This window comes from Salvelinus fontinalis, chromosome 17, assembly GCF_029448725.1.
Source record: "Salvelinus fontinalis isolate EN_2023a chromosome 17, ASM2944872v1, whole genome shotgun sequence".
NCBI lineage: Eukaryota > Metazoa > Chordata > Actinopteri > Salmoniformes > Salmonidae > Salvelinus > Salvelinus fontinalis.
In genome coordinates this window covers 28,753,545-28,774,776 of record NC_074681.1, presented here as the reverse complement: position 1 = coordinate 28,774,776, position 21,232 = coordinate 28,753,545, and the positions used below count along the sequence as shown (strand labels likewise).

The following is a 21,232-nucleotide window of genomic DNA, read 5'->3' as shown; positions in this document are numbered from 1 at the left end:
AGCCGCTTCTATATCATTGTGCATGCCATGTTTGATGGATTAAATCTATTTCATGTGAACACAAACAGCACTGTACACATAACTCGACATCCTTCAAATATACTGTACTATTTGTTAAGCTCTTTACATTTTCACAATGTCTTCCATTACAAATACATGAAAGAATACCAAACATGTAGGCCTAATGGCATGCTTTTTAAAGATGTATTCAGGGCAGAAACAATATCAGTCATAGCCATCTAAATAAGTGTAGCTTTGAATGTATTATTTTAAAATCTATTATTATCTATAATAATTTTCTATTTCTATGGTCATATCATCCTGTTTTACTATCTGACTGACTGATGAAACTGCATGTGGAAACCATGTCCCACTTCTGATGATTGGTCTCAGTGGCCCCAACATTGTCAGTTCTGTTGTTCCTCTCAGAGATCGACGCACCCAAGAACCTGCAGGTGCTGTCCAAAGCCTCCACCACCCTGGAGCTGGAGTGGGACAACAGCGAGGCGGAAGTAGAGGGGTACCAGGTGGTCTACAGCACCCTGGCAGGGGACCGGTACGAGAAGGTCATCGTTCCACGCAACGATGGACCCACCAGCAGAACCACACTCACAGGTGGGGATAACTTTAGTTCATGTTACACCTCTGTTTTTAGGACAAATAATATAATGTGGGGCCTCCGAAGTTGCAGAGTGGTCTAAGGCACTGCTTCACAGTGCTGAGGCACCACTACAGCCTCGGGTTCGATACCAGGCTGTGTCACAGCCGGTCATGACCGGAAGCCCCATGGGGCGGCACATAATTGGCCCAGCGTTGTCTGGGTTAGGGGAGGGTTAGTCCGGGGGCCATTTCCTTGGGTCATTGTGCTCTAGCGACTCCTTGTGGCGGGCTGGGTGCCTGCAAGCTGACCACGGTTGGGAGTTGGATGGTGTTTGCTTTGACACATTGGTGCAGCTGGCTTCCGGATTAAGCGAGCAGTGTGTTAAGAAGCAACGCGGCTTGGCAGGTCATGTTTCGGAGGATGCATGACTCTCAACCTTGGTATCTCCAGAGTCCTTTGGGGAGCGATAGGATAAGATCATAACTAGCAATTGGATATTATGAAAAAGGGGGTAAAAAATATATATAAGATAACGTTCATGCTTTACTATAGTGTAATATGATCAGGACGTCTGTTGAATAACTGAGCGAGATTCTAATGTCGTGGATTTTATTAAAATGTTTATCAAAGTACTGATAGGTTTCCAGACATGAGTTTTCAGATGTCTGTCTTCAGGTGTCTTATGTAAAGTGAAAATCAGAATAAGGGAAAGCATTGTCTGCGGGATGACAGCTGTCAATGCTTTCCTCTCTCCATTTCTGTAACCTTATAAGATCACTGATGTAATAGCAATTTTTACTTTACTGATTAATTATGCGGTTGAAAAAAGGTTAACACAAATCTTAAGAAAACATATTGATGAACAGGGTATTTGGCAAGCCCTTCATTATTAATGCAGTTTTTAATAGGCAGGTCTGTAAGGCTCCATCTGCTTGCTAATTCTTTCTCTTTAATATCATCATACTGTATTGTCCGCCAGGGTATTGCATGGAGAGATTCATTCACGACACCAGCTAATGTTTAATCGTTTTCTATTCACATACTAATTAAAATCAATAGTTGGCCCGGTGTCTTGTGTCTCTCATCGTCCATCTGTCATACTCTCATACACACTCTCTTTCTCCCTCGCACTCTCTCCCTCTCTCTTCCTCCCTTTCTCTCCCTCTCTCTTCCTCCCTCTCTACCCACAGACTTGTTGCCAGGTACAGAGTATGGCATTGGTATTTCGGCCATGCTTGGCACCAACCAGAGTTCTCCTGCCACAATGAACGCCAGAACTGGTAAGTGAGTTAATCACCTGGCTCATCTGTGCTAATCAGTGATCACCACCATGTTCTCTTTTGTTTTGTTTGTTTGAATTTCATTGAGGCATGAAAAAAACGCGTCAAAATATAATTTACTGTACATGCGTTTATTTATAGGCTATGCAAATGAGTCTAGGTACAGTATGTGTCTTTTTGTATCTTTGTTTAATTAGCTGCACTAAATCAAATTCCTAACAACTTCGGTTGGTATGGCAGTAAAGTATTTAATCTTAAATAAAAATATGTTTATTTGTATGTTGATTATACTTGAACTACTCTTTACTGTGTGTTTCAGGTCTAGATGTCCCCATGGACCTGACTGTGACGGCGTCCACAGACAACACCATCACCCTGCTGTGGGGGGTGGTCCAGGGGCCTATCGACCACTACATGGTCACCTACACCTCCTCATCTGGGCTGACCATGGAGGTTACTGTCCCCAAGGACGTGACCACCACCACGCTCAATGACCTGGAGCCAGGCACAGAATACACCATCACTGTAGCTGCCCAGAGAGGCAGGCAGCAGAGCACTGCAGCCACCATCGATGCCTTCACAGGTACTGTAACTGTATTGTACAAAGGCCAAGTAAGTGACATAACTGACATCACATTGTACTATTATTAATAGCAGAGCTAGAAGTAGTCTAACCATATAAACAGCATTTACACCATGAGTTAACAGGTCAGAGGTTATTTTCCCCTTCTAGGGATTATTTTGGTCTCTGGTCAAAAGAAATGCACTATTCCATTTAGCTATTCCATTTAGGACACAACCTGTACTGTATCTGCACATGTACCAGTTCCAGGAACCTGAAAATATATTGTATTATTAGATTAATAAAATATGTAGTCTATTAATAACAATTTATTTTCAAATACACTGTTTAAAGGTCAGTTTATTCAGTGAATCTCCCACATCACTATACCCGAACAGGCAATTATGAGCTGAAGTGTAGAAATGACTGCTGCACTAGAGAATAGGCTTGCTTTGCATGCATTGTGGAACTACTGTTGGGAAGGTGAATACAAATCAAGCTATTAGGTAGTGTCAATCTTTGATGTAACAATTCATGTAAATAATTCACAGTTAGCTAACGTGCTCATTACATGTGCTTGCTAATCGCATCACCATCCTTCATCCATTCATCTATGCAGCAGAGAAAATATATTATTTATTGCTTTTTTTTCTTCACTCCATTTATCTTTCCTGTCCCTCTTTTCTTCACACTCCTGTACATCTGTCTACATCAGGCAGCAAGCTGTCTTGGTAGTCTTCATCTTTCCATTGCTTCTTGTTTTGACAACACACGCCTTTCAGCGTCTTTTATTGGTGAATCTTTCAAAAACAGCCAAGCCTTGTTGACGACGTTTTTTCATCCCATCTCTACTGTAAACATTGACATCCTTCTTTCCCTTTGTGTTCATCATCATTCCATTGTCACTGGTCTCCTACTCTTTGTGTCTGTCGTCTTCAGCTCTTCACATCCATATCACGTCTCACTGAGAGGGAGAGAGCCTCCAGAGAGATCTGTCCATTATTGACCAGACATGCCATCCACTGACTGACTGACTCTCCCCTGCCATGAATGCCTCTAAACAAACATTCAACTGACTGACTGACTCTCTCCCTGCCAAGCCTGCCAATGAACCAGCATCCACTGACTGACTGTCACCTGGATTGCCTGCTTCTGAACCAACCATAAACTGACTGACTCTCCCCTGCTATGCCTGTCTCTGAACCATACATCCCCTGACTGACTGACTCTCCCATGCTATGCCTGCCTCTGAACCAGCCATTCACTGACTGACTGACTGTCCTTTGCCTGCCTGCCTCAGAACCCCAGCACCACCAGCCATATTGACAGCAGATTATCAAATCAAATAAATGAAAATGAAATACAGCCCTTTATGACCATGCAGCTGGTGTCTTTGACCTTTGACTTTCAGGCTTCAGCCCTGTCATTGCGCTTTACTTGTCTGACATCACGTGGGACTCGGTGACGGTGGCATGGAGCGCCCCGGCCCCACCCGCAGACCTTTACATCCTCAGCTACAGCTCTGAGGATGGCACTGACACCTCCAAGGTCACCCTGGACGGATCCAAGACCCGGTCCTCTGTGGAGGGTCTCCTGCCCTCCACACAGTACACAGTCAGCCTTATCACCATACAGGGAGAGGTGACGTCTGAAGCTGTCACAGCCACGCTCACCACAGGTAGGCTACTTATTGTATCTCTGCAAGGGAGACTCTTATCTCCCTCACTAACTTCAAGCACCAGCTGTCAGAGCAGCTCACAGTTCATTGCACCTGTACATAGCCCATCTGTAAATAGCCCATCCAACTACCTCATCCCCTTACTGTATTTGGTTATTTATTTTGCTCCTTTGCACCCCAGTATCTCTACTTGCACATTCATCTTCTGCACATCTATCACTCCAGTGTTTAATTGCTATATCGTAATTACCTCGCCACTATGGCCTATTTTATTGCCTTAACTCCCTTATCTTCCCTCATTTGCACACACTGTATATATACTTATTTTCTACTGTATTATTGACTGTACACTTGTTTATTCCATGTGTAACTCTGTGTTGTTGTATGTGTCGAACTGCTTTGCTTTATCTTGGCCAGGTCGCAGTTGTAAAAGAGAACTTATTCTCAACTAGCCTTCCTGGTTAAATAAAGGTTAAATAAAATAAAATAAAAAAGGGAAACAGGGTTGTATTCATTAGTCACCAAATGGACGAAAACAGACTGAGACAGGGAGAGACTACCTAAACTTGTCCAATGACAAAAAACGTTTTGCTACGGTGTGTCCTATTGCATACAACCCAGAACTATGCTGAAGGTTCACATGGTTCAATATGGGTCATTCAGGGACAACAACAACACTAAACGACTGACTAATGCAAAACTGCTGCAACGTCGTATACATTGATTGACCACACTCACCACAGGGTGCATTGATGTCTGATTTGGGCTGACGGTTTGCTGACACAAGACAGTTGCTAATGAAGGACAGCATTTTCCCATACTTAGACTTTCCTGTACAAACTTCTCATACTTAGGATATCAATCAATCAATCATTCGATCAATCAATCAAATGTATTTATAAAGCCCTTTTTACATCACCCGATACACGTCCCATTGTACATGCTGTACATGCTTGGAGTTTGTTGTGGTTTGTTCTGTTAGTCAGCAAGTAGTCTAGGTCCAGAAGAGAACACCACCCAGACACTTTAATGGCATGTCTCTTGCTCATTAAGATTATTACACTCCCAGCTGCACTACTGATGAAACACAGAACCACCTTTCATTTCTTTATTAATGCTTCTGTGTGTAATCCTCTCTTAATTACCCCTGCTTGAACGTGGAGGTGTCGGGAATATTCAGCTGTCGCATCAGCAGGCTGTTACTCACAGTCGCAGCTGCCAAGTAAAAGGAAATATGTTTTGTCTGAGGAGGACCGGACAACTCTATAAACACTATGGAGCCACCTGCATACTGCCGTCTGATTACTGCTCTTGTTATTGCGTTGCTATTTTCAGCTTGTTTTTATCAAGACACGTTATTATATGCAAATGAACCACAGGGTTGGTGGGCATGCTGTGGTGCCTGGCTGTCTTTGAAGGCTGACATATTTCTTTATGTTTTCAAGTGGCACTTCTTATGCTAAGTCTGAATCACGGGATGACAACATGTTTACTGTACCATATGTTGTAGTGCAACACATAGGCTGCATCCAAAATGGTACCCTATTCCCTATTGAGTGTACTACTTTTGACCAAGGTCCATAGAACTCTGTTCAAAAGTAGTGCACTATATAGGGGATACATACATAGGTGAATGCAGGTTAGACTTGTACTATAGAAGCAAATCACATTGCTGCATTCGGTCTTCAGTTTCCCCACATTATGTCACATGAATATTTAGTTTAAATTCAGAGCTATAACAGCAGCATTGCTGATGGAAAATAAATGTAAAAAATAGGCATTCGCCACTGTTTCATACTAGCAAAATGTTAATGAAGCTGAAGCCTAACTTATGAATTGTCCTCAATGTTGGTGAATAATATTCGTTATTGTAATAGAAATGGGAGGTTGGGGGTGTTGGTTTTACCAAAAAAAATTATGTGTTCAGTCCACAACAGTAGAGAGAACCGATCCCTCTATCCATCCCTTCCATAATGGATGCCAACCTTATAAGTCTCTTTAATTAAGAGTCTATTGCTGCACCTGCTCGCACCTGAGCATCAATCTAAGTAACATAATAAAAAAATCCCCATCAAAATCCGTCAGTTTAAGCTAGAGTTATCAGGTTTTTGCCTGGGCTGCGTCTCAATCCACCTAGCTACAGCGGTTTTTGTCAGACCATGAGACATTGCGAATATCGGTCTTCTCACTAAAACATCTGTAGCGTCCAAATGGAAAGGGGGAGACTCTCAGGAACATGATGGTGTTCTCTGTTGTACTCTACGACCCCCACAAGTGTCATGGGACTCGTCTGAAGGTAACCCATACAAACAAATGGTGGTAGTATTGTGTCAACAAAAATAAGGGGTTAAATGTGTCCAAAAAAAAAAAAAAATTCCTGAGCTTTCTAATATCTCCTAGATATAGGACATACACTTCAAAACCTTATTATGTCTTTTTTTCCATTTATGAATGTGTTTTCCCTTTATGAATGTGTTATTCAATGTGTTTCTATGGGCCATAGTAGTAAAGGCCAAATTCAATATTTTATCAAATAAATTCACTGTAGCACATTCAGAGATCAATTTATAACCATTAATCCAAAATATTTCAAATTAAATTAAATAAAAAAACACTTTCTGTTTGAAATAGATGGATGTAATTAATATGAGATGCAAGGCGAAGTCCTAACGAGTTCGGTAAGCCAAGCTATAGCTCTGTGGGACGTTCACAGAGATGGGGGCAGATGTTTTTATCAAGAGAAACCATTAGAAAATATGCTAATTTTCTCTCACAAAACATACAACTATGTATTTTACAGTGATAAGGAAGGTGAAATCTTATAGTCATTTTATAATTTGATTATACTATATTTAGAAAGCATAAAGGTAATTTCAAGCCTACAGTTTTATTGAATAGAAAATACATCATATAACATGTATCATATTTTCACATTTGTATCATATTTGTACTGTGTACTTGAGCTTGTGTCCTCAAAAGTGACTACACCTCAACAATTTATAAAAATGTTTTCCAGAAAGGTGATATTTTAATATTTATTTGAGTTTGCAACATGACTAGTTATTGTTTATGGCCCTCTCATGATAAATAATGACTTTTGGTGATTACGTAGATTACATTTTCAATTACATTTAGTTACATTTAACTGGTTAGTACCCTCCATTCCCCAACGGCTTAGACTTTTAGAGGTTAACTGTTTGCTCACATGGTCCCTGGTAACCTTTGCTGCCGCAGCAGTAATGGCTCAGGGGACAGAAACAAATCATGAACTAATCCCTTATGAGCAACAGCACTTGATCACAATGCAAATATCCATGGCTGTTCTCCTGGCTCCGGCCAGCTCAGCATGCTATGTACCTACATATTTTATAATGTACCTAATGTGCAGGATAAACACAGTGCTTCTTACACTATGAGAGGAAAATGTGTTGGTTTTATCAATAATAAGTGTGTGTATATACGCTTCATTTAACTTCCACTGCCCTCCAAAAGTTGCTGAATTTCCTCTTCACTTCAGTGTCCTCAATTCAGCCACCTTGGTTGGAAAGAGAGGTAGTGGCAGTATTCTCTTGAAACCCTTTCCTTTCATATACGGAAAGCATAGACTTCAAAGTGCTGAAATATATTGAGCACACGGAGGTAGCAGCTTCGTAAGAAGGTTAAGTTAAATGTCAAGAGCGTCTTGTATGAGTGTATAGTGTGAGTCGTAATAACTCTCTCCTCTCAACGTCCGTCTTCCCGTATTCAGGTTGAAAATGACTGATTTTATCATTGATAAGCACCTAAATTGAAAAACAGTGGCTTTACTGTAACATGCTATACAGGATGTCAGAGCTCAGGTTCTCCACTTCACATCGCTTTATCGGTTTTGACTGACAGCTGTTATAAACTTGAGCCCAGCATGCGACAACAAGATGCCCCCATCCCACTAATTTGTTGTTGTCTGAGGAGGGAAATGCTGTAAATTGAGAGGAGTCGATGGGTTCTGAAAGATGAGATGTTGAGCATCATAATAAATACCGCTTTGATGTCCTACCACACACACATGACTCCAACTGTGCACTTAACATTTCCATATGAAAACTATGTTTGATCCATAGTTACAAGGATGACATACGTTATACCCTGTGTTGTCCTGAACAGAATGAGCCTATGTTTGTCATATTGTGATGAAAATTTGCCAGGGAAAACGCACTTGAATGCACTCATGACTCCATTCTACACCCACCAAAATTACAATTTCTTTGTTTGAAGTGCCTTTTGAAAGCCTAACACTGTACGATTGTATTTCAAAATGTAGCTAGCCACATTGCTAATAGAATAAGCTTTGAAATGATGTCCACCTGACCCAGATTGCGATTTAATGGAACGTTTTTGGATTGAGTAAACAACAACAGTAATTGTGTAATGGTGGGGATGCAGAGCTGTGATCCAAACAAAAAAAATTACAAGTGTGCTTGTTTCAGTTCCTCAATGGCAAAGCTATGAGAGTAAAAAAAAAAAAAAAAGTATAGCTGAAAGCTCTTTACCTTAGTCATAAAAGAGCATTGAAATCACTTAGGAACTGTGCAGTTTGGAGAGGTGTGTGGCCACTTGAAGGCACCAGTTAGACCTCTCATTCAAACCCTTGTAATCGTTTTTTCGTATCTTGCACCTTCTCCAAAATGTAAATTATGCTACTGAATGTATCCAGAGTATTTTCAGATTTCGTTACTAAGAAATGCTGTGAAAAGTACAGGAAATGTAAAATGCACATACAGTAAAATCAACATTGTAATGTTTCGATTCAGTCTTGTGTCAGGTGAACAGTTGTGTCTTCACCTTTGGTCTGATAATTTCACCATAATCTCTAAAGTGTTCTCTCAATTGCTATGGTTTTAGAGTTATTCAATTTGGCCCAATTTCGACAAGTGTAAGGGGTTAACATGTACTATTATTCTCTGTCGTAGGAATGGACCCACCTAAAGAGATGACTGTGTCATATGTCACTGAAGACTCTGTCATCATATCATGGTTGAGACCTTTTGCCACCTTTGACTATTACAAGATGTCCTACCAATCAGCAAGAGGTAGGCTAAGACATGTTTTAATTGAAAAGTTACTTAAAGGCCCAGTGCAGCCATTTTGATCGTAATATCAAATAATTCTGGGTAACAATTAAATAACTTACTGGAATAGTTTTCCATTCAATGGTCAAAAAGAAACAAAAATAGCTTTTTTAGCAAAAACATTTCATTTCTCAAGCAAAACGTTTGTCAAGACTGTCTGGGAGTGGTCTGTGTGTGGAGGGGAAGGGTGCCAAAGAGGTGCTTTAAACACAGTGTGGATCAATCCACCAGAGCGGAGGGGCTTAATGGGAGGTATATGTAAACTGAAAACGAGTTATTATTGGCAGAAAGGTTTGGAACTTGCTTTGTTATTGGTCTATCGCCCACCAGGCAAGCCAAAACTCCATCTGTGCAAAACATGCTGATTAGAAGGTCCTGTGTAGATTGTATTTTCAACCAGCAACTATTGGGAAATAAAACTGATCACTTTTTCCACCCCTTTACAGTGTTAGTTTCCTCAGTTGAAAATGTGAAATTTGACTGCACTGGGCCTTTAAATAAAATACCAAACTGTTATTCCATGGTCTCATGGAGGAAAGATAGCATGACAGCAGTAACAGTGCGAAATGAGATTAAAATACTTTTTAATTAATTTTCCTCAGGGCAAGTGGACAGCATCGTGATTGACAACGACGTGACCAACTACACCCTGTCCAGCCTCCACCCGGCAACAGAGTATGAGATCAACCTGAACGCCGTGAGGGGAAGCCAGGAAAGCAAGTCCATCACCACCAGTGTCTTCACAGGTCAGTATGGTCCCCATAAGGAGCAAACTTCGATATCAGCCACAATGCCACTATGCCCCTGTACATATTTACTGGTCCAAATGTACATTGTATTATATCATTTTTGTATCCACATTCCACTCCACATATTATTCCATATACTACACCAAATGTTTTGGTACCCCTCACCCCTTACTATCTCAGCCACAATGCCACTATAGAAAGTGACTATGTAAAGGGACTGCACAATTTGTCAAATGTTTTTGCTCCAAAAGTCAATGCACACATTGTGTACACATTGTATTTATGGAATCTTTGTCTCCACATCCTGCACAATTCTACAGAACAACTAATGCAATTCTGTTTTGTTCAATAATTTAGCTTGTATACAAAAATGATAGCTAGCCTTGTTATTATATGTCTGCGCCTAGGGGTATGAGATGGGGGGACAAAATGTTCTGGAGTCAGACATTGCCTATTTAAAAGATAAATGGAATGTTCTGTCTTTTCAGTGAATTTTATTCCTAGTACCAACTCTGTGGAGCGCTCACATCGCCAGCTGCACACTGAGAAATTGTGTTCCAACACAGACATACAGACAGTAGAATACTGTCTGGCTACCTGCCTCTCATTGCTGCCGCAGTGAATGTAGTTACTGTTACCCCCTTTACCTTATAATTGGTAGCCTCTCCTCCTATCTGTCTCTGCATTTCCTATATCAGCCAGTCAGTCAGTCAGATAGACCTCTCAGCATTGATCTGTGTGAGATGTGAGATATATTTCACTGCTAGTGAACCACCAGAGAGAGGTGTGTAGGCTGCAGCAGCTCCTCTGTGTGTGAAGTGAACTCCACTAACCTGGGCTTAACAAGCTCTACACTAGATGCATAATCATCCAGCTGATCCTGACGTGCACCACCGCATACTGATGAGCCAGTTAGAGATTTCTGCTCCAAAATCAGCAGGCTCATAACTAGAGAAGAGAGACAGAAGAGACAGACAGACAGAGAGAGAGACAGAGAGAGATGGATAGAGTGAGAGGTAGAAAGAGCACAATTCATGTGCTGCTCTCCACCTTTAAAGCGGAAGAAAGTGCTCTGCATTTGCCAACTCTTCTTATAATGAAGCAGGGCCTGTGGTGCTGCTACTGTAATAGCTCCAGAGGATAGCATGGAGAAATAAAATGCCAGAGTGGCATCATTAAATTCATTTAAGGATTGGACCCTTTTTTTCAATTTTAACCTAAAATGACATACCCAAATCTAACTGCCTGTAGCTCAGGAGCTGAAGAATATGCATATTCTTGATAACATTTGAAAGGAAACAATTTGAAGTTTGTGGAAATGTGAAATTAATGTAGGAGAATATAACACATTCGATCTAGTAAAAGATAATACAAAGAAAAAAATACGATTTATTTTCTTCTTCATCTTTGAAATGAAAGGCCAATGTATAACTTAGGAATCTAGGCGCAATTTAGATTTTGGAAGCAGTGTTTGTGCAAAGTTTTAGACTGATCCAATGAACTATTGCATTTCTGTTCAAAATGTTGTATCAAGACTGCTCAAATGTGCCTAATCGGTTTGTTAATACATGTTCAAGTTCATAACTGTGCACCCTCCTCAAACAATAGCATGGCGTTATTTCACTGTAATAGCTACTGTAAATTGGACAGTGCAATTAGATTAACAAAATTGTAAGCTTTCTGCACATATCAGTTATGTCTATGCCCTGGGAAATGTTCTTGTTACTTACAACCTCATGCTAATCACATTACCCTACGTTAGCTCAACCGTACCGTGGGGGGGACACCGATCCTGTAGAGGTTTTAATTTATTTGTATTGTATTTTTTGTCTCACTTGAATAGAATACAAATGCTTAGTAAATACATATTCGCTGCTACATAACACCCCAAATACACAAAAAAAAGGAAAACTATCTCCATTTTCACTACAAAAATGTGCTATATGGAACCAAAAGGGTTCTTTGACTGTCCCCATACGAGAACCCCTTTGGAGAACCTCTTTGAGTTCCCGGTAGAACCCTTTTTGGTTCCATGTAGAACCCTTTCAACAGAGTGTTCTACATGGAAGCCAAAAGAGTTCTACTGGGAACCAAAAAGGGTTATCCTATGGGGACAGCCGCAGGATCCTTTTGCAAAAAAAAATCTTAAGAGTGTACAGTATCACAGTGTAATTAAAAACTAGAAAAAAGCACAGAATACCATTTCGTAGTTATAGAGTTTACTTTTCTAATAACTTGTTGTCAGAGGAACACTAGAATTCTGCTAACGCAGACGCTATGATGAATCTCAGGCCGTGTTCACAAAGTGGTGTGAAGGAGCATTATAAGACAAATGGCAGGGCTCATTAAAACAGGGTCATAGCCCGAAGAATATCATTCCACTGTGGTGTGATTCAGCAAGAGCAAGATAAAACATATTATAGAGAGAGGCGCTCGCTCTGACAAATGGGGTGCAGAGGGTTCTCACCTTCTATATGAGAGAGAGATGAGAATTTGATAAAAGTGCCTCGAAATCCAGATAGTCAGATGAGAAGCTCTGCCCCGAACTGGGCTGGCGCCCCACTTGCAGGCCAGAAGCACGAACACAGTCAACTTGTTAAGATCCTTCGCACTAAGGGAAAGTTTGCTGCAGTCGCTGGAGAGTCCTACCTGCCGGGTAGCGACCGTTGTCAGGCACCGAGGCACTAGCTGTAATTCCAAAGGTAAGGAGTGTCCACGATTCACTGGACCGGAGTCAACTGTCCAGCTGAAGGCTGTGGCTGGAACAGAGACGTACTGTGGCTCAGCAGACTCTGGGTGTATGTTTCTGCATTGTATTGATACTGTAGCTGACCAGCATTCAAACAGTCAGGGCAATGTGTAACACAAGAACTTGGTACCCGTCAAGTACCCTTGAAGGGTACTTCATAACACATGTTTACCCCATAGGCTACAGTACATACTTTAATTTATACAACGCTTATATAGGCTTCTGCTTATGGATGTGGTATAAATGGGGTATTGAATGTGTGCTGAAGTCCTTGGATACCCTTCAAGTAAGGTTTTGGTCTGGTTGGGTCACATAGTCAGCCATATCATAACTACATAGAGATTGATGATTACATTATTACATGCTTTGATTGATTAAGTAGTTTCGGCTTATTCAATCTAATCTAATTAAATTTTATTTCATTTAAAATTGTCAGCTTTCATTGGATTCAATTAAATATTTAAAGTAATGAGTGTAATTAAACCCATTCTATCCATGGTGCGAGATGTGAAGCAGTGTGATTATAATTCCTAGATATGATCGTAGCCGTTTCCCTGTAATGAGGGTGTGGTCTAGAACTATTAACATTTGGATGCAAGCTGTTTTCTTCTGTGTTCTCAAGAATGGTTCTTGCGGTACCATGTGGACTGTATACTTCTCTGTAGAAGTATACAGAATAGTCCACATGGTGGTCTGTAATTGGAACATACAGTAAATGGAATTTAGTAAAGTGATGGGGTGGGATCTGTGAACCACTCTGACCCACTTTTTTGTATTCATCTCTCGCTTTATCTCTCTCTCTTTCTCTCTTTGATACAGCGATGGACATGCCAATGGAACTGACAGCCCTCAACATTACCCCACAAGGAGCGTTATTGCAGTGGAACCCTCCTCTGTCCAGCGTTGACAACTACGTGCTCACCCTCACCTGCAATCAGGGTAGGCAGACTTATTCTCTTCTCACAAACTATGTATCTCCGCCACAGGGGTGGAGCGTGTGGAGCACCCTGAGTCTGTAGGTGGACTCCTGCCAGGTCGACTCTGAGAGAAAGTCTAGTGTTGTGTCCCAAATGGCACCCTATTACCCATAGAGCTCTGGTCAAAAGTAGTGCACTATATTTGGAATAGGCTACCATTTGGGCTGCGACCTAGGACAGCTACTGGACAGCTACTTGGAAATCAGCTCAGACATCAACCCGATTAGTCGATGCAGCTTTCATCAACATGGCCACAAATGTTGGTTCTTCCGCAACCTCTTGCCAATGTGCTCTATTGACTCTTTAGTGTGTTCATTAAGTGTAATTTCTCATTTACTAATCCAGACTCATCTAGGCAATAACATCTTGGCAGAAATGGTTTGTTAACCTGTTACTTTTCATCATCAACACGGAACCTATTTCTAAGGATATAGTAAGCCATTCATTAAACAGGCAATTTATCTAGATTGGTTATACAAAGTTTAATCGTGCAAGCAAATAAGAAATTGTGAATTTAAGTGAAATTGATTTCAGCAACATGCAATTAAACCTGACAAATAATAACAGCCATAGGAACCCCAATCTACCAACCCTGACAGCGACTGTGCATATCCTAGGCAACTGTTATATATTCAAATTGTTTAATGTAATCATAAAAGCCAGGTTTGTTTACAATCTTATGTATTCTCCCGTTCTAACGTCGGTCTTTGTGTTCCTCCTTCTCCTTAAGTGACAGCTGACACCTTCCTGGTGGAGGGTGGGAAACAGGAGCACCAGCTCACTAAGCTCTTGCCCAGCACCACCTACTCTGTAGCCCTCTACGCCACCAAGGGACCCCTGACCAGTGGAACGGTCATCGCCAACTTTGCAACACGTATGTTACGTACTTTACTTGCTTAGCTACTTACTGTTCCACCTACCCATTCAGAACTAGCCCACAAAGACTACTGAGAGCAAGGCAAGCTACTTAAAACTCCTTGAAACGTACTTCTATTCAACTAACGCATGCCCTCTCACATCTCTTAGTTAAAGTGTGTCTAATTAGCAACAGGAATCATTTCCCCTCTCTCATTGAGGCCCTTGCAGTGTGATCACTGACTGACCATGTCTCTAATGCTGGTATACAGTGTTCATATAAGGACAACCTCAGTCTCATACATAAAAAAAAAATCTCAGTTGCCAAGACTGAGGCTGTCCTAATATGGACTCCGTACTGCTAGCTAACAACCTTCACAAGCCAATCATATCATACCTACTCCACTTTAGGGAAGGGAGAAGAGGAGGGGAGGAAGATGGTGTAGATTAGCAGAGTTGGGACTCTGGGCCCGGTTGCATAAAACATCTTAAGTGTTTCCCTTAAGGGTTTACCTTAAGGAATAATGTTCCCTTACCTAAGTTAAGGGTGTTGCATAGAGCCCCTCAAATATTTCATTAGGTAAGTGTTAGGTGAAAATGATCTGTTAATTGAATGATTAGAATATTCTGCCCTGAAACATATACTTGTATGGAATTGATTGGAATGTATAAAATCATAATCAATAAATGTGTAGTCCTAGTCAGAATTCGGGTAAAGACAATATGTCTTTATGGTATTTTAAACACAGACTGTCTGAACTTGGTGCCAACCTGACTAGAGATTTGGGAGAGAACAGGGAGTACGGCTCAAGGACAAGGTCACTAATCTCTGTCGGCTGGGTAGCAGGACATGTGTGTGCGTATGGTTGTGTGTGTGTATGTGTGTGTGTATGGTTGTGTGAATGTGTGGGTGTGAGAAGTCAGTATAAAATGTATTGTTTTGTATTCTTGACTTTAGAACGTTCCCGTGAATAAACCTTTTTGACTAATTTAGCTGGGCCTCCGTCCGTTTCATTCGACCAGGATCTTACAAATTCTGGTTTGCAGACTGAGTAATATAATTCAATTGGGTTATGTACCTTGAGAACAAAATTCTCTTATCAGTAAGGGCATAATTTAAGTGTTTTACTGTGGTTTGAAGGCATATATGGCAGAAAGAGTATCAGGTTAGCATGGAGAAGACCTGATTCACTGAATGAATGTCTCATCAAAGAGATTACATTTATTTTGTGATTTCAAAATAAAACTTCCACAATCAAGACAGGAGAAACAAATTGATTCAGAAGATAATGTAACTTTTTTCTGAACTTGTTTCTATTACTTTCTAACACGTCAAGTTAGCAGAGTAGTTAGCTACCTTCACACCTAGCTATGTAGCCATGGATTATGCACCTTTCATTGTTTAGCTACCTAGCTTTTGTAAGATCCTGGTCAAATGAAACGGACGGAGGCCCAGCTAAAATAGTCAAAAAGGTTTATTCACGGGAACGTTCTAAAGTCAAGAATACAAAACAATACATTTTATACTGACTTCTCACGCCCACACATTCACACAACCATACACACACGCATGTCCTGCTACCCAGCCGACAGAGATTAGTGACCTTGTCCTTCTACCTAGCTTGCTGATGGATGTTTTCTTTTCGAAACCAGGGAAGAGGAAAGCAACATTCACCTCCACAAATGCATTTTACATTGATATCCATACTGAATGAAGCACTTAAGGGACCTCATGGGCACCCATAACTTTTTCACTTAATTTAAGGGGTAGATTTGCCTTAAAATGTTTTGTGCAACTGACCTAAAGTTACGAAACTTTAAGGGAAAAGATAAGGGGAAAATGTACTTAAGATGTTTTGTGCAACCGGGCCCTGAACTTTATTTTCAACAAAACAATTCTGTCAGCAGCAGGGCATTAATATCTCCAAGGGAGCAGCGTGGCCCAGGCTGCACTATAGTGGAACCACATGAACATTTTCAGACCAAGTGGGCTGCTGCCTGTGTAGTGTACACAAACAAATGTCCAGAAAAAAAGAACAACTAGTAGCTTTTTGGGGCTTTTTTGTCTTGCGGTAAACGTCTCCCTATGAGGAGGGGCAATTCCACTATATTTATTTTATCAACCAGTTCCCTTTGCTAAACTTAATTTATAGACACTGTTTTTCGCCGAATTCATTTGTCTAAAAGTGTCACAGGCCATTGGTTTTGCTACTCAAGGGCCAGCCTTGTTCTCTGATGTTGACACGTAATCACTGAACGGGGTAGCCAAGTTCACCAGACTTCAGAGACTTTTTACATTTTTAATTTGGGTGTTATTTAATTTGATGCGGTTATTCTCCGCTTACGCTTTGTTTTTTCGCTGACTGTTATGCTCCGATAAAAATGTGCCTGTGTTGATGGCCTCTTATGAACATAAAGATTTGCTGACTCACTTTCTAAAAGACTTGACCAGCGAGAGAGATTTTATTTAGGGAAGTTTTAGAAATTATATTGTGTCTTCAAAATAAGTATTTTGGTTTAGTATACACCTGAACCAGTGCATGGGGATTCACTTATTAATTGTTTTTTGATGGAAACAGGAGGGAGATTTACTGATTTTCTTATCATATAGTAATAATCCATTACTTCGCTTGCCATCTGTTTGCATGTTGAGACACCTCTACAATATATGTCCAAAAACTCCATCTCTCAGAATAGTGTTCGCATGGGGTATAACTAAAGAGAATGAGAGAGAGAGAGAGAGGGAGAGAAAACAAACAAAAGAGAAGTGTAGGCATTGTGATGGCTTGAAAAGATTCAATCAAAATTAAAGGGGATGAAAGGAAAATTAAGATTAACGCCCTCTCATGCATTGCAGTCATGTTGAGGAGAGAGGAGGAGAATGGCAGTCTGTCAGATAAGACCTCGAAGAGGCAGATATGGCAGTGTGGACACCCACATTGTAATTTCTCTAGTGGGTACTACTGCTGTGGGGAGATGTCATTGCATCTCATGTAGAAAGTCCTTCAGTCCTGAGGCCTGAGGCTATCAGTGGTAAAACACTGTTAATTACTGAACTGTCATAGATCTCCCCTGAAAACACCTAAGGACAACAGGAGGAGAGCGAGATAGGAAAAGGAGTGAAACCGGAAAAAGAGTGGGCAGCAGGTAGCCTAGTGTTCAAGAGCGTTGGGCCAGTAACCGAAAGGTCGCTGGTACAAATCTCCGAGCCAACTAGGTGAAAAATCTGTCGATGAGCCCTTGAGCACGGGTAGGCTGATTATTTTTGAGCAGTAAAGGATGCTGGGTTAAGGACAATTAGAATGCATTCACAGCAGGGTGACTCCAACTAAGGTCTGCTAGAGGGGTGTTCATCAAATTAGGAGATAGATCATAATTGGGCAACTTTCCCAATTTAAGTACAGTATTTGGATACTAGAAATGGACATACTGTAGCCACTAATGATTTGACTCAATGGAACAGGGATATAGTTATCTGCTATCTGATTGCTCCACTCTAGCCATGGACGCTCCTTTGAACCTGACGGCCAGCGAGGTGAACCACCGCAGTGCCCTCCTCTCCTGGCAACCGCCCATCGCAGACATCGACAACTACATGCTTACATACAAATCAACTGATGGCAGCAGAAAGGTAGGCAGAATACAGTAGGGCGTATCTAACTTTATCAACAAGAGTTCCCAATCACAGACACACACTGAACTGTGAACTGTAGTATCAAGCCAAAGCGGCTCAAATGGGAAATGAATATGAGCCGTACGTGTTACGTGTAGTGTTTCCAAGCTTCCAAAATACTAGCCTTTCCCAGATCTGGCTGTGCTCTTGTTTTCTCCATTGTTGTCATTGTCAAGTCAAACATTGGCATGACAATGAGTGACAAGGTGTCACGACTTCCGCCGAGGTCGGTCCTTCTCCGTGTTCGGGTGGCGTTTGGCGGTCGACGTCACCGGCTTTCTAGCCATCGCCGATCCACTTTTCATTTTCCATTTGTTTTGTCTTTGTCTTACACACCTGGTTTCAATCCACCCAATTACTTGTTCATTATTTAACCCTCTGTTCCCCCATGTTTGTTTGTGAGTTATTGTTTATTGTATTGCGGTCCGTATTTGTGGCCTTGTATTTATACGACGTGTATTGTGATACATTTTGAGTAAAATTGCTTTCATTACTCATATCAGCTGCCTGACTCATCTCACCAGCTACACACAGACGCTTTACACAAGGAATTGGCATCATAGCACAGACTGGCAATCAGGCTACCAAAACACTACCTTCGCTTACGAAAAAACATTGCAGTCAGAGTGCAGTATAACTGCAGTTCAACTGCAGTACACCGCAGTTATTCTGCATTTACTGCATCCAAAATACCACAGTCACCTGCAGTTACTGCACTTTTACTGCAGTTTTAAAACTGCAAACTTTTTGGTAAGAGTTATCTTTTTCTATGAGTTTTCAATCAAGCTCCCACACGATGCTGTATCATTAAGCCAAAGGTCCTCCCAGGAGATATGATTGTTAATACATGAGCCATAATATGACTGTTACCGGTAGTGTTTTGAAGCTACCAAAACAGTGTAAATATCTCCCAGACAAATGACCGCTTAGTACAGATCCATTGCACAGCTCTACTCGGCAACAGAGCCGTTTAGATCTTTTAATTTGACTCCTGGAAACGTTTTCATTTTAATTACATTCTTTGATGTAACTCAGTAATATTAATAAAGTAGATTAGGAAGGTTATTCCGTTGCAATATGCCTATTAATGACTCACCAGGAACAATTTCCCCTGATATTCTACAGCAGATATCTCTCTCAACTAATTACATCATTCAGGCAGAGCCCAAGAATGGATCCCAAATAGCACCCTATTCCCTATATAGTGCACTACATATGACCAGAGCACTATGTGCCCTGGTCAAATAGTGCCTTATTGTCACAGTTCCAAAAGTGGTGAGTGAAGGAGTCAGGCGCAGAGAGCAGGGTAGTTCAGAAAGGAATATTGGAATATTGGAATATTTAATATTCCAAAAATATCAGAGAGACGGTCAAGCCACGCACACAAGGGCGCGTAAAGTCCCAGTCCAAAACAAACAGGACTAAATCGAATCGGAACAGACACCACAAGAAATGAACGAAACACCACAAACAGAAAAACAAGCCCGCACAAAAGTCGGCGGGCCAACTGGGTTTAAATAGCCCACAATCAAACCTAAACACGAAACAGGTGCAACAAATCAGACACAACTAAATGAAACAGAAAAGGGGATCGGTGGCAGCTAGTAGGCCGGCGACGACAACTGCCGAGCCCCGCCCGAACGGGAAGAGGCACCATCTTCGGCGGGATTCGTAACACCTATATCGGATGCTATTTGGGACGAAGAGCCCAACACTGTACTGTCCTCGCGGTCTTTATCTTAACTAGCTTCTAATCTTTAAAAAAAAATATGTATATATATATACAGTTGAAGTCAGAAGTTTACATACACCTTAGCCAAATACATTTTCACAATTCCTGACATTTAATGCTAGTAAACATTCCCTGTCTTAGGTCAGTTAGGATCACCACTTTATTTTAAGAATGTGACAGAGAATTATTTATTTCAGCTTTTATTTTTTTCATCACATTCCCAGTGGGTCAGAAGGTTACATACACTCAATTAGTATTTGGTAGCATTGCTTCAATTGTTTAACTTGAGTCAAACGTTTCGGGTAGCCTTCCACAAGCTTCCCACAATAAGTTGGGTGAATTTTGGCCCATTCCTCCTTCCTCCTGGCCTCCTTGCTCGCACTCACCTTTTCAGTTCTGCCCACATATTTTCTATAGGATTGAGGTCAAGGCTTTGTGATGGCCACTCCAATACCTTGACTTTGTTGTCCTTAAGCCATTTTGCCACAACTTTGGAAGTATGCTTGGGATCATTGTCCATTTGGAACACCCATTTGCAACCAAGCTTTAACTTCCTGACTGATGTCTTGAGATGTTGCTTCAATATATTCACATACTTTTCCTGCCTCATGATGCCATCTATTTTGTGAAGTGCACCAGTCCCACCTGCAGCAAAGCACCCCCACAACATGATGCTCCCACCCCCGTGCTTCACGGTTGGGATGGTGAACTTCGGCTGCAAGCCTCATCCTTTTTCCTCCAAACATAACGATGGTCATTATGGCAAAACAGTTATATTTTTGTTTCATCAGACCAGAGGACATTTCTCCAAAAAGTTCTATCTTTGTCCCCATATGCAGTTGCAAATCATAGTCTGGCTTTTTATGGTGGTTTTGGAGTAGTGGCTTCCTGCTTTCTGGGTTATGTCGATATAGAACTCATTTTACTATGGATATAGATACTTTTGTACCTGCTTCCTCAAGCATCTTCACAAGGTCCTTTGCTGTTGTTCTGGGATTGATTTGCACTTTTTGCACCAAAGTAGGTTCATCTCTAGGAGACAGAACGCGTCTCCTTCCTGAGTGGTATGATGGCTGCGTGGTCCCATGGTGTTAATACGTGCGTACTTTTGTTTGTACAGATGAACGTGGTACCTTCAGGCGTTTGGAAATTGCTCCCAAGTATGAACCAGACTTGTGGAGGTGATGGTGTCATGATGTCAATTAGCCTATCAGAAGCTTCTAAAGCCATGACATCATTTTCTGGACTTTTCCAAGCTGTTTAAAGGC

The 21,232-nt window shown here is 41.2% G+C and overlaps 1 protein-coding gene across 2 annotated transcripts in view; it reads left to right on the top strand.

Annotated features, from left to right (window-relative positions):
* The window catches only part of LOC129814118 (tenascin-R-like), a 139,732-nt gene that overhangs the window by 104,082 nt on the left and 14,418 nt on the right, over positions 1-21,232 (top strand). Inside the window, exons 8-16 of one of the 2 annotated variants that reach the window (XM_055866928.1) lie at positions 430-615; positions 1,792-1,881; positions 2,201-2,464; positions 3,855-4,121; positions 9,071-9,190; positions 9,832-9,975; positions 13,547-13,666; positions 14,435-14,578; positions 18,060-18,190. In XM_055866928.1, the coding sequence (XP_055722903.1) occupies positions 430-615; positions 1,792-1,881; positions 2,201-2,464; positions 3,855-4,121; positions 9,071-9,190; positions 9,832-9,975; positions 13,547-13,666; positions 14,435-14,578; positions 18,060-18,190 (1,466 nt within the window). Of the gene's footprint in view, positions 1-411; positions 616-1,791; positions 1,882-2,200; positions 2,465-3,854; positions 4,122-9,070; positions 9,191-9,831; positions 9,976-13,546; positions 13,667-14,434; positions 14,579-18,059; positions 18,191-21,232 lie in introns of both variants that reach the window. The other variant, XM_055866927.1, reaches the window with a different exon arrangement.